Consider the following 26,040-nt stretch of genomic DNA (forward strand, 5'->3'; position numbering starts at 1 on the left):
ACCAATTTTCTGGCAGCTGTCTTGGTTCTCTCTTCATTTTTCATACATCTGAGCTTCACAGTTGTGGTTGCTCGCTGCTGAAATGAAGACAAAAAAGAAAATTGCAGCAGTTTTTTTGCTAAGTGGGTTTAAAAATTTGCTTTGCAGGAGATTTGATTTAAGCATTCAGTGTGTTCCAGGTAATGTCTTGTTTAAATTGCCATGATTTGCTCCTGGTTTTATGCAAGGAATCAGAACAAAGAGAAAATGACTGCCCAACAGGGTAACACTGAAATGGATTTAAAATAATTGTCCAGCTACAGTATCTGCAATTTTTAAAGGTTATTCACCTGCATTAGTTACTTCCAAGGACCACTTGGGTGGGCAAGCAGAATGAGAAGAGGGGTTAAGTTAATCAGAATTTATTGTGGTAAGGACAGAGTGAGAGAAAGCCCTGTGAGAAATCCAACAACCAGACCCACACCTTTCAGAAAACTCAGTTTTGATAAATGCCAGAAAAGCATTCCAGCTGCTGGAACAAAGGGAAGCTGAATCCATGAACCAAGGGATGGTGAGAAGATTTATCAGCAGGAGATGCAATGAATTTTCACCTCCCATTACCATACAAATTCCCAGACTCTAATTGCAGAGCTATCAATTTGCTTAAGTTTTTTTACACTGAAATATTTCCATCTTGTTTTGTTTTCAATTTCTTTTATTGATAAGACTTTTCCCAACCTTGGGAAACCTGCTCCACACTGTGGTTTAGTGGTTCAAGTCATGCTAATTGTTTACAAAGTAAATTAAATACTTTTGTGACTAAAGTGGAGTTGTCCAAGTACAAAGTGCTGTTAGGAGCAGGCTTAGCTCACCTTTATAGACCTTACAAAAATATGATTACTCTAATTACTCTGTAATTAACAGATTGTTATGCTGTTGCTCTTGCATGAGGCTTATGTTTTCAGTACTTTTTTATAATTTTAGGTCATTGCAACCATCCCAACAAGTAGGCTAAAGTTTTTAAAGGAGGCAGGGAGGCTCACTGAGAAGGAGGAGGTCCCTGAGGAAGAGCTCAATGAAGATGTTGAAGAAATAGATCATGCAGAGAGAGAGCTCCGACGTGGACAAATCCTCTGGTTCCGAGGGCTCAACAGAATCCAAACCCAGGTATGCTAAAAATGAATGCCCACAAGGTCTAGAAACAGCCAAAGAAATTATTAATGTGGGATCAAGGCAAAATAACATTAAAAGGAAAGCCACGGAGTGTTTTTGTGTGGAGGATGGCACTGGTTAATTGCTCTCGAAGGAAAAACATGAAAAACAAAATAAGGGAACTGAGCAAAGGGGGTGTGTGCAGCAGAAGAGATAAACTGCAAAGATATAAAGGGATAAAATGCAAAACCAGGGATCTGTGGTTTGGGAATACCGTGACTGGATGTTCTTTTTCTCCCAGAGTGATGACAGCTCATGAAATTGTGCTGCTTGGCCAACGTCAGCTCGCAGAATGTTATGAAAGCTTTCTAAAATGTATTGCTTGATTTGCTCCAAAAAAAAAAGAAAAAAATACATTGTTGCTGCCATTGCTGCACTAACAGAATAATTGAAATTGAGTCTGAAGTATGATGCACAATTTGATTAAAAATATAAATCTGTTCAGTTCTGGCACTGCCACACATCGATCACGATTGAAAGGGATTGATTTTATTTCCCATTAGGTAATGAAAAATGTGGTTCTGGATTTTAGTAGGAATTAAGCAGCCATTAAATATTGAGGTGTAACGATTCCTGAGAAACATCTCTCCCCAGCTTTTGCCAAACACAAAAATCCACGGCATTTTTTAATATACCAGACCTTTGCAGTGAATCCTGGTGCTAAATATAGTGCAGGTTAAGGAGCTGTGAAATTTGTCCTGGAGTGCTGAAGAAAATCATGTGAAGTATTTTGCCTTTTCCATTGCAGTGAAGTGTTTCATTGCACTCAGGTGTGCTCTGCTTGATCTTTCTAAGATCAAGTATTTCTGGCAGCTTGCAGCAGAGAACAGCTATCACCACATCAGATGTGCGTGTTTTACATGAGCCTGACAAGAAAAAGAGGTGAATAATTAAGAAAATGATCTTTTTTTTCTTGAAAGAATCTTCTAAAGAACATTTTTGTCTCAGAAGATTTGGGGTTTTTGTCTTCATCCGAGATAAACAGCACCTTCTGCTTTTTCACATCTACAGATCGCTACTTTTTTTGGGAGGGGGGAATATGCAGCCATGAATTTAGAAAAAAAATGATGGAAGGAAGCCAAATCAGGGCAGTGGGGTCTCTTGGCTGCATCTGCAGAGCATAAAATGTAGAGAGATTAAAAGCTGGGGGAATTCCCAGGGTTCTGTGGTAAGTGATTAAATATGGATCTTCAGCTCTGAGCTTGTGTGTCTTGACTCCATTGAGTCAAGAGCGCTCATCACTAGAGAAAATTCAAATTTCAGTTGTGACAAAAAGTGCCCAGGTGCAGGTGATCTTCAGGAAAAGACGACCTCTAAATGTGCATTCTTCTCTCCCTGGTGGCTGTAGGAGGAGTGTTGCCTGTTGGCACTTCTGTCAGGATGTCTTTCTGGTTGGGGTGAGTGTAAACAACTTTGAGCAACACAAAGCAAATGACATCCTTCCAGTTCTCTTTCTAGTCTGAGAGGTAGCTTTTAGTTCTGCATCTCTTTGTCCACTTAATTCACAGAGAAATGATTCTTTTCCACTACTTAAACCCAAATGAACATTAATTATGTCTCTTTGCTAACATCCATCTTGGTTTCCTTTCTGCTCTTAGTTGTAGAAGCACCTCTAGTAGGATGTCCCCCTCATCTCTGCCAAGAGACCTCTGTGATTTTTCTTCTCATTTTATTTACTCAATGACTTTGATTTTTTTGCATCCATTTCACATTTGTGGGATTAAAAAAAAAAAAAAAAGAAAATGGGCCGACAGATTCCAAAGCAGTGCCCAGGTGTGCAGTGGAGAGTGATGGACTAAGGTCAGATTTGATCCTTGCTGTGTGTGGGGCCCATCCAGGTGGATTCATTCCCTTATAACACATTTCTCAGGAGGCCAGCAAAAGAAGAGCTCCAGGAAAAGTTTGGGATGACTTTAGCATCCCTGGGAGGATTTGCAGGAATCCTCTGCTGTCTGATGCACTCCTGGAGACGTGGAGGAAGAAGGCAGAGCCTCATTATAATCCCCTCATTTTATATCCCTGAGGATGGCAGACTAGGATGGAACTCTGGAAGCTCAGGACCAGCTTGGTCATTCAATCCTAACACCAGTTTCCACACTTGTGCTGTAAATTGGATTATTTGTCATTATTTTCTCTTCAGTCACTCTTGGACAGGTGGGCCCAGCTCCCAGCAAAGCCTTCACTGCTGAAACAAAGAACCCACAACAGGCTGCGTATTGTTTTCAGACAACCAACCCTTCTTCCTTGGAGTGCTCCCTTTGAAACCCATCCAAACTGACAAGAGATTTTGCACTGATAAAGAGATTTTTCATCTTCATCCTCTCTCCAACAGAGGGTTCAACCCAAGGCACCAGAGGAGGGGTTTCCATGGGAATTTTCTGTTTCTGTGAAGACATGCATCTTTGAAAGAAAGGTGTATGAAAAATGCACATAACTAGGCCAGAGACTGGCTATCAACTTCTGATGCTCTTTTTGGCCTCCTTTTGTTCATTTAAATTTTTTGTTGTCTGATAAATATCCAATAAGGAATCTCTGATAAATATCCAATAAGGAATCTCTGATAAATATCCAATAGAGAATCTCTGATAAATATCCAATAGGGAATCTCTGTAAGATGTGTGCTCCCCTTCTCTGAATGGAAGAGTTTCCTTCCTGGAAAGTTCTCTCAGGTGGCCACTGAGTGGTGAAGCTTCACAATTGGTTTATCTTAGAGATGCAAGTTTGAGGAGGATCTAAAATTGCATACAGAGAGGACTTTCCAACAGTTTTCTGCATTTTTCCCAAGTTTTTGTGGCCTTCCTCAGAAATTCTTTGTTCTGAAGGAAGACAAGAGTGATCACACCTTCTTGGCAGGTCTAACAGCCTTTGGGAAGTTCACCAAGGTTACCTTCAGGCCAGACTTCATAATCTGAGTAAAAAACCAGAAAAAAAATACTCATCTCACCTCTTTTGATTGTGTATTGAAAGATTCTCCAATTCCCTCACATCTGAGAATGGAAACATTCTAAACTGGAGAGTCAAAAACTTCTTATGTTTGTCAGAATTTTACACCCCCAGCCTGATTCTTTCCTCTTCTGCTTCATTCATCCTGAAATTCAGTTTGCTTTATTTGCCCCAGGTGGGAAACAACTGCCTGGAATGTTCTGAGAATAAAAGGAAAACCTGAAAAAAATACAGGTGACAGGGTAACTGCTGCTTCAAGATTGTTTCTTTTCAGATGCTAAAAACCACACAGAGGTGCTGGACTGCATTTTTCACCCTTCATTTTTCATGTAGAAAACATGAAAACTTTCCTTTTGAACCAATTCAGACCTTACAGCAGTGAAGGTCACTCCTGGCAAGACGTTCTGAAGTTGGATAAAATGCCAGCACCTCATTTTATGGTTTCCATGTAGCTTTTAATATAGAAAACATCATGGTAGCCCCATGTTAGTGGAATGGAAACTGTTGTGTTTCTTACGGAAAGGTGGCTTTTCATTTTTTACTTTTTTTACTTTTTTAAAAAATTTTTAAATTAATATCCTGCTTGGAGATTAGGGGAATGATACCTGTGTCCTACTCACATAAATGACAACAGAAATGCTTCTGAAAATCTGTTCTGTGTTAAAAATCAGAAAGAAGTATCTGTTCTGCCAGGACTATTCTGCTACTATCAGATTTTTTTTTAATTGCTAATCACTGATATTTTTATTTGCTGTAGACACCTAAAAAATTGGATTTTCTAGTGTATAGAACATAGAGAAAAATGAGACATCTGTGGAAAATATCAACCTTATGGATAAACTTCAAGTGTAGGACAGTACTTTACCTGGAGGCCTGTAATCGAAATATGATTGCATCTTATATTGTGTTGGAAATTTTTTAAACTTATGAATTTTTATTTCCTTTCTCCTCTTTAGCAGCTTGAATTGTTCTAAATAAATGCATTCCTTTGTCATGAAAAGGTTCCATCTTAATTCAAAATCCACTATTTATTTCCATGAGCTCTTTTCTTCTTTGTTATTTTCTGCTTGGAGAAGATAAACTTTTGGGCCAAGTTCTTCTCTTCTTCCTTGGCTTCAGGCAGAGCACAGCCCTGTATGTTCAGTTTTAGGATTCTGGGGAAGTTGTCATCCTCCCACCAGGAATTATATCCATGAACAGCTGGAGTTCATTTCTTCAGGAGAAAAGCAAATTACATGGCTGTAATTCTTCTTCTCTGAAGAAACCATTAAATACAGATCTCCCCTCATCTTTTCACTCTGGTAGCAAAGGCTCTCAGTTTGTCAGGAAGGCTTTTGCCCATCTCAGGGTTTAGCACAGAAATACTCATTTCATGCCCTCAGTGAGAGTCTTTAGTGTCTTTTTTGAATGGTCTCTCTTGAAGAGTGCTCTGTCACCTGGGTTAGACTCTGAGAAGCCAAGATCTGTATTTAATTCCACTTTTGTAGAGCATTCCAGGTGAGTATTTTCTGTGCCACGCCACCAGTGGTTTGAGCCATGTGGAGTTTCCATGAGCCTGAGCTGAGGATCCCCTCGTGCCCTGCCCCACGTGCAAACTCACCTCACATTTTATGTGCTGTGATTTACCTCGGATTCACTGTGAGATTTGCACTGGACATGTAATTCTGCTGCCAAAACCAAAGCTCTCCAACCTTGTGGGGACTGCTGAACACTGCCCAGCCCTGGGTGTGCACAGAGAAATGGCACCAGGGCTCAGACAGAGCAAACCTGGGCTTTGTGGAGGAAAATTCGCTGTGATAATTGCACAGCAGTAACCTGGCATCCCCCATCCAGCTGGCTGTGGTTGATTATTCCCATAAAAACACACAGGAAAATAAATGATGATTGCCAAAGACAAAATTAAGGGAGGGAAAACATCCGTATTATTAAATATACAAATTGGTTTATTCATAACTCTGACCACAGCAGAAAATCATAAATTCATTCTAGTGCTTCCCACTTGGAAAATTTAGGAAGGTTTTCACCAAGATGTGTGCTGTTTAAATTGATAAAAATGCCACCAATTTACCTCTTTCTAGGCTGGGAATCTGCAGAAATGTGGGTGGCATGGTCTGGTACCAGTGGGTTACTTCAAACAAGTGGTTGGTTGAATTCCTCCCCTGGATATCCCACTGCTTTGTCTGTTGTGGTTGCACTGATGCAACCCAGGGGACATTTTGGGGTGCAGGGATTTGTGGGATTTACTCCTGGCTTTCCCTCTGTACCCAGAGCCTGCTTTTTATGGGTTTTTACTGGTGCCAAAGGATGCCTTGAAATACTCAGCTGTGTTTTTAACTCCTCCTCTGTGGTGGGGAGGAAAAGGAAGGTGCTCAGAATGGGTTTGTCAAACAGGGAATACAGCAGGAATATGAAAATAAGAAAAATAAGTGGAAAATTGTCATGTTTTTTCTGCAATAGTCAATCCAGTTCCACATCATTTTCTAGGTGCATTTAAGTGCTCCGTATAAAGATAAAATATTAATACTTTTAAATCTCCAGTTACAAAACCCCAATGTTCTTTATCACAATGCTAAATTTTTACAAACTTTCATTACAGAAAAAGTCAGATAAAATAGTAGAAGAATTATTTTATCAAACTAGTGTACTGACAACCCTGGGTTTGTAGACAAAATAGAGTCATACATTGAATTTTAAAGTTTTTCTGTTTTGCTTGAGTGTCATCCCCAACCCCATCCCCCAAATTCCAACTGAGTGACTGAATTTTTCTCCCCCCGGAGAGACATAACAGCATAATTTGAATCTCAGTAGGAAAAAAAAGAGTGGAGATTAGTTACATCAAGTCTTCCAGCTGATTTTATTTACCTCTAAAAAAAGCGGTTTAAACTTTAAAAAAAACCCCTGTTATTTCAAATCTTCTACTTGTTTAAAGTGATGCAGCTCCACTGCCTCCTACAGAGCTGCCTCACTTTATCCAGACAGAAAATTTGAATCATTTCTAAACACCCTGCAAAGGGGACACCTGGATCCCAGCTGGAGTAGAAGCGCGCGCACGGTTGATTTGTTGTTTTTCATGATTATTCCTGTCACTGATGCAACTGTGTCCATACTTTAAGCAACTTGTCTCGTTCTTTCCTCCGTTACAGATCGAAGTAGTCAATACTTTCAAGAGTGGCACTTCCTTTCAGGGGGCTCTCAGGAGACAGTCCTCCGTCACAAGCCAGACCCAGGATGTAACCAATATTTCTAGCCCTAGTCACGTATCGTTATCCAATGCTCTTTCCTCTCCTACCAGCACCTCTGCTGCTGCGGCTGGGCGTGAGTGTGAATTCTTACTGCACCCGACCCTCAGAGATGCCAACTTAGCCAGAGTCGCCTCAGACTCAGCTCCTGTGCCCCTCCCCAGGCTCTGCTCCCACCTCACCCAGCTCCAAACCCCGGGACATGGTTGCTTTGTGTACAGTAGATGCTCCCCAGGAGTTGCTCTCTCTTCAGCTCTTTGCTAACTCACAGTAGGGACAGGAATTTTAGGGTTATTTTTTATTGTGAGGAGATTTTAATTTTATTGGAGGGTTCCCTGACAGGTTTTAGTTTCTACTGTTTCTAAAATACAGACTTTTAATGATTCTGAAGCTTTTCAGGTATCAGAGTATTCTGTGACCGTGCTCACAGGGGTCTGAGGATGAGGGAAGGGACGAGGATCTGACTCCAGTTTTCAGAAGGCTGATTTATTATTTTACCATATATATTATATTAAAACTATACTAAAAGAATAAAAGAAAGGATTTCCTCAGAAGGCTGGCTAAGAATAGAATAGGAAAGAATGGTAACAAAGGTTTGTGTCTCAGACTCTCTGTCCGAGCCAGCTGACTGTGATTGGCCATTAATTAGAAACAACCACATGAGCCCAATCACAGATGCATCTGTTGCATTCCACAGCAGCAGATAACCATTGTTTACATTTTGTTCCTGAGGCCTCCCAGCTTCTCAGGGAAAAAAAATCCTAAAGAAAGGATTTTTCATAAAATGTCTGTGGTACCATTCCACCAGGAAGACTACCTGTGATTAGTCCAGGAAAGACATGGAAATGAAGGAACAAGAAAGAGGAAATCTAGTTTATGATGCCAGGCTTAAACTTTACATGTAAGATGAAGGACTTCTTTAGGTTTGTTCTCTCTATCTTAGATATATTTTAGATATATTAGATATATAGATATAGGTTTAGATATAGAAAATATATAGATATTGTTTTGAATATATTATCTCTGTCTTATTTTGCTTTAGCTTTCTTCGCTCTATCCTAGCTAGATTTAGATTTATTTTCTCTGTCTTATTTACCTTTAGATTTATTCTATCTTATTTAGATTTATTATCTCTGTCTTATTTAGATGTAGATTTTTTATCTCTAAATTCAGTGGCAGGAAATCATTGAAGCAGGAGGGACCTAGACAAGTTAAAGGACAGTGTTGAAACAACAAGGTTGGTGAGGTAAATAATTTTTTAGAAGGAACAGGTTTCTGAATCCCAATATCCTGACAAATTTTGGTTTAAGATGCAAAATATCTACTGAAGAAGTCTTGAAGTGAATGAAAAATCTTTGAGGCAGCTGATAAGGAAGGGCTTCAGTAACAGAAAAATTCCAGTTGCTCAGAAAGAGCTAACTCTGTTTCTAGATCCTTATTTATTCAGGACTGTGAACAGCTCTTTTATTACAGCATTAAAAGAATATTTAGATGTGTAGAACTCAGTTTACATGCCTGTCACACACTTCAGAAATAATTGGGTATATTCCTTATACAGGTTTTAGTAGTTGACCAAACAGAGAAGAAACTGCTCTTATCTGTCTGGCCAACAAAGAAAAGGAAAGCAGAGAAAAGGCAGACAAGAAAAGGGGGGAAAATTCCAGAACTCCTGCAGGAAAAAGGAAGTTTGACCTTTCCATCCTGTTTGAGTGCAAACCCCCTCAGTATCTGCACACCAAACATTCAGACATGACTTTTATAGCAGCAATTAAAATCTTATCGAACAATCACAAATAGTCTCAGAAGTATTTGTCCATCAGACACGTCTCTGAAGGGTATTTTTGCTTTTTTCATGTCTGGTTGATTGGTTGGTTGGTTTTAAAGTGTTTTCAAGCAAGAGCAGAGCAGAAGTTTTGTTGGATTTAAAGGGGAAATTTCATTTTTGCTGAAGCTATTTAGGTTCCAACTTTGGCAGTTGTTTCTTGGAGATTTTTATATATTTTCCTATTTTTGTCTTGGGAAGTTTGGCCTGAGAAGTTTCACCCCAACAGCTCCAACTATTCCAGGGCAGGATCAGGATCAGGAGAATTGAAGCCATGGAGATTCCTGAGCCCTGGTTCCCTCATTCCCACACTGAGCAGGGCACAAAACCCCCAAATCCCAAAGCAGCTTTTCATCCAGGGAATGATTGCCTGGAATAGAATTTCTCCATTTGAGCAGGAAACTGGGAGCTGCTCGTGCTGTGCTAAATGTTCCCTTCACATGCTGCAGCCAGCACTTTGGGAGGAAAGATCTAATAAAATTTAAATAGACAATTTATCTTCCTTCTCTACTCCCCACTGCAGCAAAGCAAGAATTGGATGTTATTGTGTCTTAACAAGGGCCTCACTCGTTTATGGGCTGAAGTTAATTAATAGGAGAGAGCAGAATCTGCTCCAGCCTTTGTCACCTTTCATTTGGAGAAATAAAACAGGTGTCCAGAGCTCCTCGTGGTTGCTGCCACTTTTCTTCACTAAAATAAAGCCAATGATTGATTTGTTAAACTTCCCAGAGATAAGGATCTCAATGGCAGAGGGCAATCAGAGATTGGGATTTTAAAGTGCTTATTCTGGACTGTTGGTGTTTTATCACCGCAGCAGAATGTCTGCTGGTATTAAATCAGAAATTGTAACACTTGGAGAAAGTTTGGCTTTATTCATACAAAGACACAAATTTATGAATGGCAGTGGAAAAACCCCATCAAGTAAAACCTCCAATGTTTTCATTTTTAAATGGGGTATTTACAGTGGGTTGCTCAAAATCAAGAACCTGGAAAAATTTTCCTAATACAAAGTTCATAGAAATGGGGGATGGTTTTGTGAATTGGAAATTTGGAATTATTTGAGGAAATCCCAGTTGCAAAATGCTCTCCATCTTTGTGCTTAGAACGTGTGTGGGCACACAGGACTGGCTGCTTTCCCCAGAACAGCTCAAACCCCATTTTCTTCTTCCTATGGGGTGGAAGGGAATGATGGGAAAGTTGTTCTTCTGATTTTGAAGCCTTTCCCAGCCTTCAGGATTGTTAAAAATATATGTAAATATCTTATGGGGAGTACCAAGGGAAAACGTTGAGAGTATAGGAAGGAAACAGGGGCTAGTTCTTGAAACTTGCTCAGGATGTTGCAACAATTGGGATATTTCAGGTGGCATTTTGGGAGCCCAAAGTGGAGAGGGTCTGATATCAATAAATGCTTAATTAAAAAAATAGGAATCACATGATGCTGTATTGATATGTCAGTCTAATTTAACAGAGCATTTATGAAACTCTTAACTAATTTTGTTACTAATTTTTAATATAAAGTTCATTGTGTCACCTTGCCAATCTGAGAGCTGTCTCCTGCAGGTTTATAGTAAAATTTTGGATTTTTTTTTTAATGGAAAGTTTTTCTGGTATTTTTGGGCAAATTCATGTTTGATTCAAAGCTTAGTGCTTGCTAAAGAGAAATCTGCCTGTGGAATGCATCCACCCCTAGAATGGTTTGTGGAACAGGTCAGCAAGTTATTACATGTAATTAGCAGCAATTTACAAATATGGCCCATTCAGAGCTGTGGAATCCCTTAATTAAAAGCAGTTTGTACAAGCGAATATTTAATACAATATTAAAGTTTCCCTAGTGAGCCATCAGGGTGTTATTTGTAATAACAAATTACAAATTTCTGTATGTCACCATTGATGGATGACAGTGAGGTCTGTGAGTCTCTTATCTTGTTTGAAAGACATTGCAGCTTTAAAAAGAGCAAAATTTCCTGCAAATTAAAACATGGCATTTTGTTTATTCTGATAAAATGATGATTTTCATTGAAATGCACACTAAATATGTGCACCTGTTTAATATGCAAACCTTTAAGCTGCTGAAAATGAAAATATGGGTGTGTTAAGCAAGGTGGTCTCAGATCTTCTCAGACACAGATTTACACTCATAAATTTCCATCATTTGAAAGCTGTGCTACTGCAGAGTTAGGGGTGGGTTCAGGTACAACCTTGGTGGATTTATGTTTTTTATACATTTCTTTCTTTGTTTTATTTGGGGGAAAAAAACCCAGAACCTTGGGGAAGTGAAACATCTTTTTTTTTTTTCCTTTTGAAGCTCAGAATTAGTAACACCAAAAATTATCTTGTGCTTAAAACTGAGTATGTGATTAAAGTCTTTACCACTAGATTTTTTAGTTAGGTAGAGGGTGAGAATATCTAACTGTACACAAAGTAAACAAGTCTTTATCCTACTCTGTGTATTCCTGGTTTCAGATGTTCATGGTAGCAATAGGTAACCCCTGCACAAGGACATAGTTGCAGATTTCCCAAGACAGACACACATTTAATATTTCTTAGTACCTGCTCTTCCCCTCATTCTCATTTGGAGCTCATACTCTTCCCAAGTGGAATCAGTCAGGAACTGCAGTTCCCTGAAACAAATCTTTCCTTTCTTTCAGAAAATATTCTAATTTTTAAGTTTAGGAAGCATTGGAGAAACAACAAACAAACCAAACCAAACCCCAGCAAAAGAGACCTCCCAGAATTCCTTTGTCTTGGTTCTGATGAGAATTAACTTGTCAGAGGTTTTTAGAAGTGATATTTAAATCAATCACTTGAAACTTTTTACTACATGAATCCCAGCAGCAGTGGCCTCCAATGACCCACCTGTGAGACAGGAGAAAACAGAGTCAGGACTCCAAATTTTATACCAGCACTTAAAACCTCACCAATCAACCACAAAATGCTCTCAGAGATATTTGTATACAAATCCCAGAAGGTTTTTTCTGGCTTATTTTTCTGTCTGGTTGATTGGTTGGTTTTTAAGAAGTGTCTTGGTGCAGGAGCAGAGCGCCCTTAAGGCTGGATTTGTGCTCTGCCTCACTTGGAAGGACCAAAGCCTCCAGAACTGCGGCTTCACTTGCTGGGCAAAAACCTTTCCCATTCCTTTTTAGTCAAATAATGGTTCTCATGTGTGCCAGGAATGTGTCCTGTGTAGAACACTCAGTATTTGCTGGGGTGGCACGAGGGCAGGAACTGTCGTGGACAGGAAATAATTCAGAATTCAGAGTTAAAACTTGAGGTAAAGGCTTGTTGGGATGGAATTTTTTCATGAAGAAGAAATGGGAACCAATTTCTTTTAAAGAGATCATCTATTTTAATAAATGTTGAGGCAAAGGTGGAGGTGTCACCCAGGGCTTTGCTGAGGCCAGGAGCATCTGCAAATGGTGTCACACCACGTGAGGCACTCAGCAAGCTCAGCCCCAGTGGCTCTCACAGCCCATTTCCCAAGAGAGCATTCTAAAGAGTCCATTTAACTGTTTGCCAGCTCTTGTGTATGAAGGGCTTTTATATTTCTCACATATTTAATTTTCTGTGAAGGAAAATAATTCCGAATTCAGAGTTAAAACTTGTTTGGATGGAATTTTTTCATGAAGAAAAATGGGAACTCATTTCTTTTAACGAAATCATCTATTTTAATAAATGTTGAGGCAAAGATTGCTGCTCCAGTATCAATTTACATTCAGATCACAGACCAAGCCCAGTGGGCAATTTCTGTACAGGAAGGTTTAACCATCACAGGAGGAAATGGAACAAGCAGAACTTCAATCAAACCCACAGCTAAAATTATATTTCTAAAAGCTGCACCATTGAACCAGAGACTGGGGTTCCATACTAAAGCCTAGGACTTCCCACTGGCTGTGACCAAGGTTTGACAAAACCCTCCTGGGATATGCAAAAAAGTCAAAATCAACTCCTGGATCTCCTCCCTGAAGGATAATTAAGCAGATTCAGAGCCTAAATATAAACCCAAGCCCTCAAGTGTAGATGTGCCATGGCAGGAAGTGTTAGATCCTAATGCACAAACAGGTTCTTTTAGAGGCTTGTGTGAGTTATTTAAATCTGATACAAAAATGTTCAACTCCATAATTTTGCAGCAATCCTGCTGCAGAGCAGTGGAAGCCCTGCACAGGGCTCTGCTTTTTGCTCTAAAATACAGTGGAATTCAGCAATTTTGGAAATGAGAACCAGGCCTGTGTGGGTGCTCTGCTTTCCTTGCTGCCTGTGGTTTGAATTTTGAGCAGCACTTGCAGGATTTGCTGCATCTTTATGTGGGAATAGAGCACAGATAATGTTATGCATCTGTTTCACTTGTTAAAGCAGAAAACTAGAATTTCTAAGTTTTATACATGTTTTTTTAACTTTATATTTGAATTTGCTCAACTTCTACATCCTATTCCCCAGAATATATGAGGCACAACATTTACAGGTGACCCCAATTCAAGCAGCATCTCCTGTGGAGGCCTAATCTGAATTTTACTCACCTAAAACTGAGAAGATTCAAAAAGAAATCCCAGTATACTGAAGATGTTTTCTATTTCAAAGCTTTCCATATGCAGTAGTCCTTGACCAATCTCCTTTACCTTTGTACAGTTTAGTCTTGACCTAGAATAGTCTCAGTTACACCTAAGAGTTGGCATCTCTTTGCAAAATTGACCTCTTGTTTACAATTTTATACTAATCACCTTACTGACCTTTCAGTATTGAATTTATTTGCTGTTGCAGTGCCCTACTCTCTACTGTCTGAATATTAAATGTGTTTGTTTTCCCAGAGGGCTAGAGAACATTGGACAAAAGGGTTCAGCAGGAGAGAGTGAAATAAAAAGAGGTTGTGAGTCTTTAACCTTGAGCCTGAAATGAATGTGAACCAAACTCCAGATACTTGGCTTAGATGAAGCCAGGTAAACATTCGAGTATAAGCCCACACACTACCAACCAGAACACAGCTCTTGGTGCTCACCAGGCTTTGCAGATTTTGCCTAGATGGTTGTACTTAGGACTGACATTCTGAATATCACCTTTTTCTTCTGATGGGAAAAAAAAAAAAATTGTAGTATCTAAAATTCTATTTCTTTTTTTGTTTTTGGTTTTGTTTTTTATTTTTTTCTTGCCTGATGCAGTATAATAAATCTGACTTTCAAGGTGGGATGAAGCTGAAGAGTTTTTTTCTGTTACAGCTCCAGAGAAGAAAGAAGTGGAAACTTATAGCAATGTCAAAAATGTCCTGAAGTGTTGTCCCCGCAGTCTTTTGTTAAAAGCAGTTCATTTTTTTTTGTTGTCTCCATTACTGTGAGAAAAGGGAGCTGTATCTCACTGTTTGTCTTCCCTTGGCATTGTCAGTCTCATAAAGAAACACCATTACATGAACTCTACATAGTTCATACTAAACCAACACTTCCCAGGTTCTATCCATCATGGATGTCCCTGCTTTTCCATGCTTTTACAGCCATAACAACATCCCAAGTTCATCTGCTTTATTTTATGGTCAAAAAAACCCCAAAACTGGCTGGGCTTTGTTTCAGCAGAGCCCCCAAACATTTTTACACCAGATATTACCTCAAATCTTGAATTTAAGCATGTACAAACGAATTTGTTGCTGTTGGGCCATGTAACTCTGGGTAAATAATATTTTTAAATCTGGCAGTTGGATCAGCTATAATAGATAGATAGATGAAATATTGTAGTATTATGGTAGAGAAATTAATATGCCCCCTTTATATGCAACAAACCCTCTGCCTTTGTTTCCACTAAGTTTTGTCCCTGCAAGCAATAATTTGATCCACTGGGGGACAGGCTTTGAAGGAGATTTTGAATTTTATTGCAATGCAGAAATTCTGTCACTGAGGTAGATTAAATATTGTAGTACTATGGTAGAGAAACTAAAATGCCACTTTTATATGCAACAAACCCTCTGCCTTTGTTTCCACTAAGTTTTGTCCCTGCAAGAAATAATTTGATCCACTGGGGGACAGGCTTTGAAGGAGATTTTGAATTTTATTGCAATGCAGATATTCTGTCACTGAATGATGTGTGACATTAAAAAAAAGTTTTCTTCTGGATGCCAAGCTCAGTATGCAAGATTTTAAGTTGAGGAGGGAGTTTCTTCTAAAATGAAAAATCAATGGAAAGCTAATATACATCTCTGTAGAGAGACTTTAAGTGAAATTATGGGTACAGCTCCCTTGTGAAGAAAACTCTTTAGAAATCTGATTTGATTTATTGTCAGCTTGAGGGACTCGCCCAGTTTGGCCCTTCCATTCCCATTGCCTTCAGAAGGTGAATTACCTCAGGTGTCAGCAGAGCTACATCAGTTCTGAGCTAATATTTCCAGTGCAAACCAGTGTGAACAAGCAGAAGCCATTCTAGAAACATCTCAATGTTCTTGCAAGACCCAAACACTCCAGGCCAAAAATTTTGGCACACACCTTCACCCAAAGTGAGAGGCTGATGTTCTATCTTCAGACCAAGCAGCTCAAAGTCATTATTGCTCCCTTGCAATGGCTCATTAATTAATTACTTCAGTGTCACTGCAGAGCCCCAAATCCAGGTCATGGCTGGCATGTTTGCAGGGCTGCTTGTCAAACACAGCTGGAATCTGCAGTTTTCCCTAGATTGACTATGGAATTAAATCCAAAAGAGACGCCAAATGTTGGTATTAAAGCAATACAGATGCTTTCCCAACTGTGGGACCTGGAGCTCACAAATTGACATCGGTTCCTGCCCTGCCAAATCTTGCAGACTTAAATACAGTTTGTGTGATGAAGAAAAGCTTTCCTTTCTTTGGATTCTGCTGGATCTGTTCAGGATAATATCAAACCCTTTTATTCAAGTAAAAATTTACCTTCACCATAAAGATCCAGCTTCCAAATAGAACTGAAGTCTGTGCCGTAAGGAGTGGCTGTTCCCAAGATAATAGAATTACCTTGTTAATTGATAAGCCCTAGCATCCAGCTGAGGCTGAAGAGGTGACTGGTATTTGTGTTTAGAAAGCAGAAGTAACGGGGAGGTTTGCAGAAATGTCACCTCATCAGCCCATACTATAAAGTACCCACGGTACAAAAAGTTTCCTGATTTAAACTAGGGCAATATGGGAATGTGGTTTTAAGGCTGCCTCAACAGGCATACCATTTTTTTCCTCATTTAGACTAATTACTCTACACTTGAAATAACAAATTAGAAGGGTACAGGTAGTGAAGGGATTTGTCACCTTTTCTGGCTTTAGGAATGCAGAGAAATCCTTTACCCCACTCTGCTGATCTACAGAGCCTTCACACGGCTCAGATTCAACTCTCACAAACCCCTGGTTTTTAATTCCAGGAGCTCTCTTAGGTGCACTGTGTGACTGCAGAGGGTGAAATTTATTTGTTGATATTTTTTTGGTCCAAGACAATCCCTCTTGCACCTCTGCCAACCTAACATGTTCTCCCACCCCAAGGTCTGGCTGAGCCATCCTGTGCCACTCAGATCTCTTACCTGGAGCATAAACAGTCACCTGAACTACTTTTTGTACTGTGCCCTGCGGTTACCAAATGTACCTGTGGAGGGAAGGGAGAATATTTGGGCTGACCCAATGATCTGAACATGGCAGGACTTCAGCTGTTAAGATTTTAAAATATGACAAATATCCAAATTTAGAGAGCATAGAAAAGAACTGAGATCAAAGAGAAAAACACCAAAACCAAGTCAGCCTCCTGCTCAAACGTGCTGAAATTCTGTACAGCTTGGCCAGCTCCAAGCATGGGATCAGCTGGACCCACAGCTGACCCTGTGGTCCTGTGCCATTACTGAAGTGCAGTCTGCCAAGGCAAAGAGGAATTAAAGCTTTCCAAAGCAGTGGTGTATCAGGCCAACCAACAATGTGCAGCATATTTACATGTAAAAAGATCCACATGCCAACCACCAAACCATTTCAAACGTGTGTGGAGAAGCTTTCACAGTACCTGCTTGCACCTTTTCTGCCTCTGCCTGTGTTTTAGTCTCCCCCCTGAGAAATGCTCAAGGTTTGCTCATGGACTACATGGAAGTAGAGGGATAGAACTCATACTTAGTCATGAAACATTTGCCAACAGATCACGTTTTGCCATTCTGTTTTTTCCTCTCTGCCCCTCCACCCCCTTCCAAAAAGTTCTGTTTTTTTCAGCAGTAACCCAGCACAACCCTTCACTTCTTTTGAGAACTGGTAGGTCCCTGGGACTAGAGAGCATCCCTCCCTTTGCCCACCCACAGAGGACGTAGCATTCCCACTCCTCGCTCTGCTCCTCCCATTTCCTACTGGGAAAACGGTGGGCACCATCCCTGAGAATCGCTGGGCTGAGTCTTGAGTTGATTTTCACCTCTGTTCTTCCTGCCAGGTGCTTTCTGGCATTAGGTGGCCCCTGGCCCAGGTCACTGACCTGCTTTAAAGACTGCATAAATGGCATAAATCATGTGGCTTTCAGCATTTAACTGCACGACTGAGACACCAAATGCAAACAGCTTGCTGTTAACAATGGGACTCAATTCAACCCAACAACCAACCCATCATTTTATTACATGTTCTTCTATTTATTAACAAGCTGAATGGCTAGAACAGTGGGTCTATACTCGAGTGTTTACCTCACATCTGCATGAAGGACAAATAAAAGTTGGTTCAACGATACTATGTTCACATTATCCAGGCTTCCAAGTGTAGTTGTTGTGTGCAAGTTATCTCTGTTCATGTGGTAACTGTGATTTTTTTTTTTTCCCCCTGTGGTAGCATGATTGCGCTTAGTATTTTGTCTGCTTGGCTTTTTGTGCTCTTGGCTGCATCCATTTAGATTTTGCTTTAAAACATTGATATTCTAGTTTTTACACTTGGCTCCTGTGTGTGTCTCATACGTACCCATCCAACCGTGTCCGTGTTCCGTGCTTTTCTGTTTGTGAAGTGTGATATGTTATGTGTAATGGTTTTTTTAACAACAATACAAAAGAGACTTTTTAATTTAAAAAAAGCCTTTCTACTTACTCACTGCAAAAACAAAAACAAAAAATCTATCAACATGCATGGTTTGACATTTGCATTACAATTAACATGGCTTGTCTTTTACTAGGGATGTACCACACGAGTGGACCTTGGCTTTCTTTAACCACTCCTCCCCATCAGTTCTTTGATGGCTTTAAACCTTGGTTTATTTTAATATTGCAGTTGGTACAGACATTCAAAATGCACATAACTGAGCCACTCGTTTATGCATATAACATCCAGAGACTTTGGACTCCAGCTGCCTGCACTGCCCTAACCATGTGCTACATTTTTCACCAAGTGTTCTCTGCCCTGCTGTGCCCTGGGGAGGTGCCCTCTGACAGCCCTTTCCTTTTCTCCCCCCAGATCCGCGTCGTGAAGGCATTCCGTAGCTCTCTCTATGAAGGTTTAGAAAAACCAGAATCTAGAACCTCTATTCACAACTTTATGACTCATCCTGAATTTAGGATAGAAGATTCCCAGCCCCACATCCCACTCATTGATGACACAGACCTAGAAGAAGACCCTGCTCTCAAGAAAAACTCGAGTCCACCGTCCTCGCTGAACAAGAACAACAGTGCTATCGACAGTGGAATCAATCTTACAACTGATACAAGTAAATCAGCTACCTCTTCTAGTCCAGGAAGCCCAATACATAGCCTGGAGACATCACTTTAGCTGAAAAGGTCACTGCAAAAAGGAAAACAAACAAAAAAAAAGAAATATTAAAGAGTTAAAGTAAAATAAAATAAGAAACCCCACAGCAACCGAGATATATAAATATATATATTAAAAACATTGCTGGCTGAAAAGCTGTTTGAACTCTTATTCACTCTGAGACAAGTGAATGAATTGTTGATCACAATGGTTTTGGGGAAAGAATGAATGGCTGATTTACATACCCCCCGTTCCCTTTCAGAAAAACAAAAACAAAAAAAAATCCTCCTGCATGAATGTACTGTACACTGCTGGCCCTTCTTTCTCTCTTTTTGTTTGTTTTTATTTCCTTTTTGGTTCTTTTTTTTTGTTGTTTTTTTCCTCCTTAAGCAGGAACTGCAGAGGACTTCTTTCTGAGGCTATTTATCCAATTCACTGGTCTGTGAGTTTTTGAAATGCTTGTGTGGCATGGACTCAATTGTATAGATTAATTTAAATAACTTTTTTGAAGTTGCAAAGCTTAACTTGCACAGTAGATTTGCACCAGTTGGACAGAGGAACTTAAACATTTATGAGACTATATATAGAGATATATACATATAAGTATATAGATAATTAATTATATATATGTATATATCTATCTATATATATATAGTTATATATATATAAAGTTTCTTTGTTGGCATGTTGCCTTGTTTCTGCTCAAATTGCTCTGACTATTTTAACTTATTTATGTCCTAAAAAAGAATGTAATTTGTTTACAAACCTGTAGATAATATCCTTAACTATTTGTAGGGTTAAGAAAGCACTTCCTGCCGAAGTAGTATAAAAATGGCTCAGCTCAGCTCATTGAAAATGTCTGTACTCTCGCACCCTGGATATTTTATTACAACCGTGCTCTGATTTCTGCCTGATTTCCTTTTTGGGTTTTTATTTTGGTCTTTTTTTTTTTTTTTGTTAATAATGTAGATACTGCTAGTAAATAACAAAAGAAGCCAAAATATAACACATTGGATGTAGCATTGTGATCCTATATACAGGGAGGTAAACCAGGCTTCCTTTGTTTCAAATAAAAATCAAAATGATCAGGTTCTCTCCTTTTTTTTTTCCTTCCTCCCCTCTGATGATCTGCTTGAACTCCTTTTGGTGCAACATACAATAATGGAGGCTATTTCATTCTTCAGACATACAGCAATGGCTTCGGAAACTATTTTTAGAGAGACATTAAATGAGTTTATAATTGAAAATAAGTTATATTTGGTTTGTCTATATGGAGATAAAAGAAATGTTAAAATCTTGTGATATACTGTGTTAATCCTTTTCAATTAGTACTTTAGGCATTTATTTCCTTATTATTTGCAAAGTATGGGCTGTTGGCATTTTGGATGAAAATCACTGTAGGTTGTTGCTTTGATTTCTTTTTAAAAGAAAAATATAATTTCTGCACTATTAGGACTGAACAAATCTTTATTAATTGTGTATTGAGATGTGCTTTGTGTGATTTTTTTTTAAATCAAGCTTGTGTTCCTGCAGTAACAGAGTAATAACATTATTTTACCTTCAGCTTTCTCCCAAGAAAGCTGCTTTGAAAACCTGCAGTATGGAAGGCGAAAAACATTTTTCAAGATGGTAACAGCCCTAGAAACGTAAAAAATTATGAGCTTATACAATTGCTATGTCAACCACTTGAATGCTAAGCACTTTGTGGATCACAGATTTTTCATAACTAATTTTTGTATTTAATATAAAGTTTGCTTGGAGACTTTTCAGCATATGATTTTTTCCATAACTGTACAGTGCAAAAAGACATTTGGAATTCCACAATCGATTATGCCAGGCGTTGTTGGAACAAAAACACCCTCCAACCATCTCGATCCGTTGAGTTGTTAAGGTGTTTTTTTCTGGTTGGCTCCATAACAGTGGTGCATCTCTGCAGTCCCAGCAGCTTTTAACCAAGCCAGAACTCTCCAAACCAAGCTTAGACTCATGGCCAAACTGCAGACTGATGTTTTCAGGGTGCATCAGGACCCTCAGCCAGGTAAAGCTCTGAGCAGCTTCCCTTTGCCAGCTGCGGGACTCGGGGCTGGCAGCTCTGCTGGCTGTGCCTGGTGCCCGGCCCTGGGGCAGGCAGGGTGCCCGGGGCAGCGGGGGCACTGCAGCAGCCCCAGGGGCCGGCAGGGTGCCCGGGGCAGCGGGGGCACCTGCAGCGGCCCCAGGGGCAGGCAGGGTGCCCGGGGCAGCGCGGGCACTGCAGCAGCCCCAGGGGCAGGCAGGGTGCCCGGGGCAGCGCGGGCACCTGCAGCAGCCCCAGCTGTGCCCCAGCCCAGGCAGGAAGGTGCTCTGTCATGGGGACTCCACCGCCCATGGGCTCCCTGGGGCCAGAAGACAGAAGTGGTATCTGTATTTACAGGGAAGCCTCTAGCTTTGGACTTGAACATCTACAGAAGCTATTAATACTGGAAGAGTTTCTTTTCAGCATCTTAACACACTGACTGTTTGCCTTTTTGTTTCCCAACACTCTTCATGTTTTTTCTCGGTTCTGTTTTTGGTTTTTTTTTTTTTTAATTATTTTGGAATTTTTTCCTGTAGGAGTACCCCTCCCTAAGGTACCATTCGCAGACTTGAAAACTGTTATAAGAAAATGAACACTGCATTCTGTGTATATATAGTAAAACATATATAAACTGAGATGCATAGAAAACTTGGGCTTTTGTGAGCAGAGACTGTGCTTTATGTATATGATAAATGATAGACTTTTTTTTTTTTTTAAAGCAGAATAGCTATGACCTTTCAACTACAAGTCGTGCATCACAATTCCTTTCTTTTATTGCTTGACCTCTCTGTGATGGGAACAATGGATCAAAAACCAAAATGATCAGTTTGTTAAAATTCCCTGCAATATATAAATGCTCGCTCTCTACGTACTGTACTTAGCAGCATGAGATTTGTGGACAACAATACAGTGGTACATTGGCAATCCATCCCACTAGGGGTTATTAATATATGTTCATTCATCTGTTTTTATGAATTTTTTTATCTAGACAATAATTGTAAATAAAGAACTTACTCTGTCTGTTCATTTAATACTATGCAAAAGGTTATGCTTTCTATTGTTATTCTTATTCCTACAGTGTGATGCTGGAATGTTTGTGGTTTCAAAAAAAAAACAAACAAAAAAGACAAAAGTAAGTAAAATATGTGATGTAAATTATTTTATAGTTTGAAACAAAATGATAAAGATTTACTCTTGCTGCTTTCTGTCTAATAGATCTCTCTTGGCAGGAGCACAAGTGGAAAATTTAAAGAAATAAATTCACAAAGCAGCATGAACAATAATGGTCTGAATGTAACAGCTTTCTTTATTCTCACCTGAACTCCCGAGGTGCAGCTCTGGATTCCTGCTGGGATGTTTGGATGGAGGCAGATCCGGACTGGCAGAGAGGACCCTGCTCCCCAGGCACGCTGTGCTCTCCTTGCCCAGGGGCTGAGCAGCCCCCAGGGTCTCATTCCTGCCTGGGCTGGGCAGCCTGGAGGTGGGAATGCTGCAGGGAGCGCTCAGGAGAGCCAAACCACGAAGAGAATTTGCTTAGGGAACAGCAGTCTTAATCTTGGCCCTGAGAACAGCAGCTCTCTGAGGCTGTCATTGATGTCTTTCCTGTCATTCATGACAGCTCTGCACTTACCCTGGGTTTTTTTCCCAGCTTTTTCTGCCTCTGTCAGAGTGAGAAAAATGAACTTTGAATTTTTAGAATTGGGGAGTGCATCAGGACTCTCAGCCAGGAGAATCAGAATTGGGGAATTCAGTCCAGGACTCATCCTGCCTCTGAAGATCTAGGGAGAAAGAGGGAATTCTCATTCCAGTGCTCAGCCCCTGAGCCCAAAGTTCCTTCTCTCTTTTTTTCCAGCTTAGATTGATGCAGTTGTGCTCATAAACTATTGTTGCTATAGGAGTTAGCCAGGCAGGCCAGGTAGGAGGTGAGTGGCTGTCAGATAATATCATTTATAAAGGTAAAATGCTTCAGATTACAGATTTTCCTGTCTTCTCACCTAGATTTCAAGCATTTATTCACCAATTCTCTGTCACAAGTTATACTTGATAGAGGCCAAAATGAAATAGTGCTACACTGTGAGGAAAGTTACCAACAAATAAAAATGTACTCAGCACAGTGAATTCAACAAAACCCCAGAGAAAACAATTATTTAAGACAGCAGATTTCTTGGACTAATGCAGCTTTACAGCTACTTTGGAATGAAACTGATTTCTGCTTTGATTTTGGGAGCTCAGGGTAGGTAATAATCAAAAAATATTTTTACTTTAATTCCCTGTCAGTCATTTCCCTTCTCCTTACACACACAAGTTTGTTTGCAGTGTTGGTGTGAGTGCTTTGGGCAGGACTCTCCATCTCTGCAGAGAAGCTCCTGTGAGGAGGCGCTGGGAGGAAAAAGCTCTGGATCTGTTGCTCAGTGTGATTTGGGCACTCTGGGAATGCTGCAGCCCCAGAGATGTGCTTTAAGAGCTTCACCTTTGCAGGAGAGGTTGTGAAATATGGGATGGATGTGAGCTGGAGGTGCAAACTGGGAGGAAAAGCAGGGATGAAATTCCCCACAACGCTGAATTCCTGCTCTGTGCAGCAAACTGAGGCTGCGGAAAGGCACAAGTTTGAAACTATTCATCCGTGAGGGAGGACCAGGGCTGATCCTCTAAATCAAAATAGCCATGCTGGAAGTTTCCAGCTGTTTTATGCCAAGACCTGAGGGTAAACATTGTGACCTCTGTAAGAAAAGCAGGTGGTGATTTGCTGAGGTGCTGTACTGATAAAGAAGAGGGAAATGGTGCAAAAATAGCAGAGAAAGGAGAGGAAAAAGGGGGAAATGAGGGAGAAAGAGGAAGAAAATGAAGGCGCATCTGTAATTTGGAAGAAAATGCAGGTGCATCTATAATATAAATATTATAATATTTATAATTATATTATAATAGAAGAGAGAAGGAGGAAGAAAATGGAGGTGCATCTATAATATAAATATATATATCTACTGAAATGCAATAGAGCTATAATTGCTGGTTACTGGCTTGATCTGGCTCTGAGTTCCAACCCAAGGGAATTCCCTGAATGAAGCCCTTCCCAAAGAAGTCCCAGAGCAGCTGGGAGCAGGTGACCCTGGGTGATGCTGCTGCCCCACGGCACCAGGAGGGCTGGCACCACCTGGGCAGCTGCTCCTCCCTGGGGCTGCCAATGTGGGCACGGGGGGAGCTCCAGGGCTCTGCTCTTCCCCCTTCCTCTTGGCATTCCAGCACTTTTAGAGTGGCTTTTGAGGAACCACTGAAGGTAAGCACTGGGTATTTGCCATTTGTGGTTGTATTCCTGCAGCTGTGTGAGACATTGGCACAATGGAACATAATAATAATAAAATATTATAATAATAATAATAATAATAATAATAATAATAATAATAATAATAATAATAATAATAATAATAATAATGTTGCATTCCTGGCTCAGATCCAGATAAGGTCCATGTGTACATCACCCTGGGCTATGAACTTCAAATCCATATTTCTGATTTTATGAAATCCATGTAGGGAATGCTCAGGTTTGATCACCAGCTCACTGCTGTAGGAGGTGCTGGGAAAAATAGAGAAGTGTTTGATTCTGTTTTTCTGTTTACAAGCAGCTTTTAGCAGGCACATTGTGATCTATCCTGATGGGAACTGAAGGAAAGGATGATTAAACAACTCATTCATTAAACAGGGCAGGCTGCTGACAAACACAAACCCAAGGAAATATTTACAATAACATCTTCTCCCACATGCTCAAACAAACTGATTTTCTATCTATCTGGGAGCCCATGTTTGCCTGGTAATAAGTGAAGTGTTAAATTCCAATAAGGGAATGTACTTCACTCCTTCCTCTGATGGGTTTGGTGGATTTTCCAGCAAATTCCAAAGTACCTCCCTCTACCCCTTGTGTGTGGGCATTTGGGAATCTCTAGGAGTTGAGCTGGTGTAAAATCAGTGTTGTTGGTGCACAGCAAACAGCTTTTACAAGATTATGAAAATCAGGAAAAGAAGTTATGCAGCTTTCTCTGAAAGTTTCACAGAAACTTCTGAAAGTTTCATTTATTTATGGCACCTGCTCAATCCATGCTAATCTGCCCTTTATCTAAATGCTGATCTGCCCTTCATCCCAGAATCCCAGAGCAGCCAGGGCTGGAAGGCACCTCTGGAGATCACCCCCACCAAGGCAGGGTCACCTGGAGCAGGTGACACAGGAACACCCCCAGGTGGCTCTGGAATGTCTCAGAGAAGGTGACACATGCATTTATAAAGCCTCCTGGTGCTTTCATCAGGGAGCTATCTAAAATTATTTCAGCTTCGAGTTTCAAAAGAGGCATTTAAAATAATTATCTAAAATTATTGAAGAAAATTTAATGAGGATGATGGGATAATAAGTCACAGGAATGAGTTACTCACACTTTCTCACCATAGCACATCAAATGGGAAAGCTCTCTCATGCTTCTTTGCATAGGGAGAGTTAATTATAATTTTTATTTGATAAAATAATTGGATGGAATTATTTTCTAGAAGTCAAAGATTCCAGGAGTTCTAGGAGATGTCACTGTGCACATAAATGGTGCTCTGTGGTAAGGAAGGGAACCAAACAGAAACCTTCAAATCAAATGGACCTGCTGAACGCCCAGCACTGCTGCAGGGCCTGTGGCAGCCCTGCTGCTCCCCAAAATCACTAAATGGAGAGAGAACTGCAGTTCCTGCCCTGGGACAGATTGCTTTTCCTCTTATTTGTTTGTTAGGGATATTTCTGGGCATTTCAGTGGTTTTCTCTCCAGTTCCAGGCCTGGTCTCACTGCACGGTTTGGTGGGGAGTGGTGCCTGCTCAGGGAATGAAGCCATAATGCATTCAGGGTAAAATGTGTGTTCTACCAACCTACAAAAAAACAAAAAAGGGAATTAAAGAGCTCCCCAGCAGAGCAAACATCTGCAGGGAGGAGGGATTCCTGCAGGTACGGGCTCACCTGTGCCAAAACCGCCACACATCCTGGGAAGGGAGAAGGAGCTCTGGCTGCTCCTTGGGAAGCTGGTCCTGGCGCCATAGGGAATTTTTTGAGGTTTTATTCCACTAGCAAGGAATAAAGTCCCTTCCAGCTGGTTTTATTAT

At 40.3% G+C, this 26,040-nt stretch overlaps 1 protein-coding gene across 15 annotated transcripts in view; it reads left to right on the plus strand.

Annotated features, from left to right (window-relative positions):
* The window catches only part of ATP2B2 (ATPase plasma membrane Ca2+ transporting 2), a 404,406-nt gene extending 382,205 nt beyond the window's left edge, over positions 1 to 22,201 (plus strand). For 10 of the 15 annotated variants that reach the window (XM_074550107.1, XM_074550114.1, XM_074550117.1 and 7 more), the window contains 2 exons: positions 964 to 1,146; positions 18,575 to 22,201. In XM_074550107.1, coding sequence (XP_074406208.1) covers positions 964 to 1,146; positions 18,575 to 18,886 — 495 coding nt within the window. In that variant the 3' untranslated portion in view covers positions 18,887 to 22,201. Of the gene's footprint in view, positions 1 to 963; positions 1,147 to 7,277; positions 7,450 to 13,997; positions 14,051 to 18,574 lie in introns of those variants that run through there. The other 5 variants (XM_074550115.1, XM_074550118.1, XM_074550119.1 and 2 more) reach the window with 3 other exon arrangements.
* The last annotated feature ends 3,839 nt before the right edge of the window (positions 22,202 to 26,040 follow it).

Source organism: Zonotrichia albicollis, chromosome 12, assembly GCF_047830755.1.
Source record: "Zonotrichia albicollis isolate bZonAlb1 chromosome 12, bZonAlb1.hap1, whole genome shotgun sequence".
In the NCBI taxonomy this organism is placed as follows: Eukaryota; Metazoa; Chordata; class Aves; order Passeriformes; family Passerellidae; genus Zonotrichia; species Zonotrichia albicollis.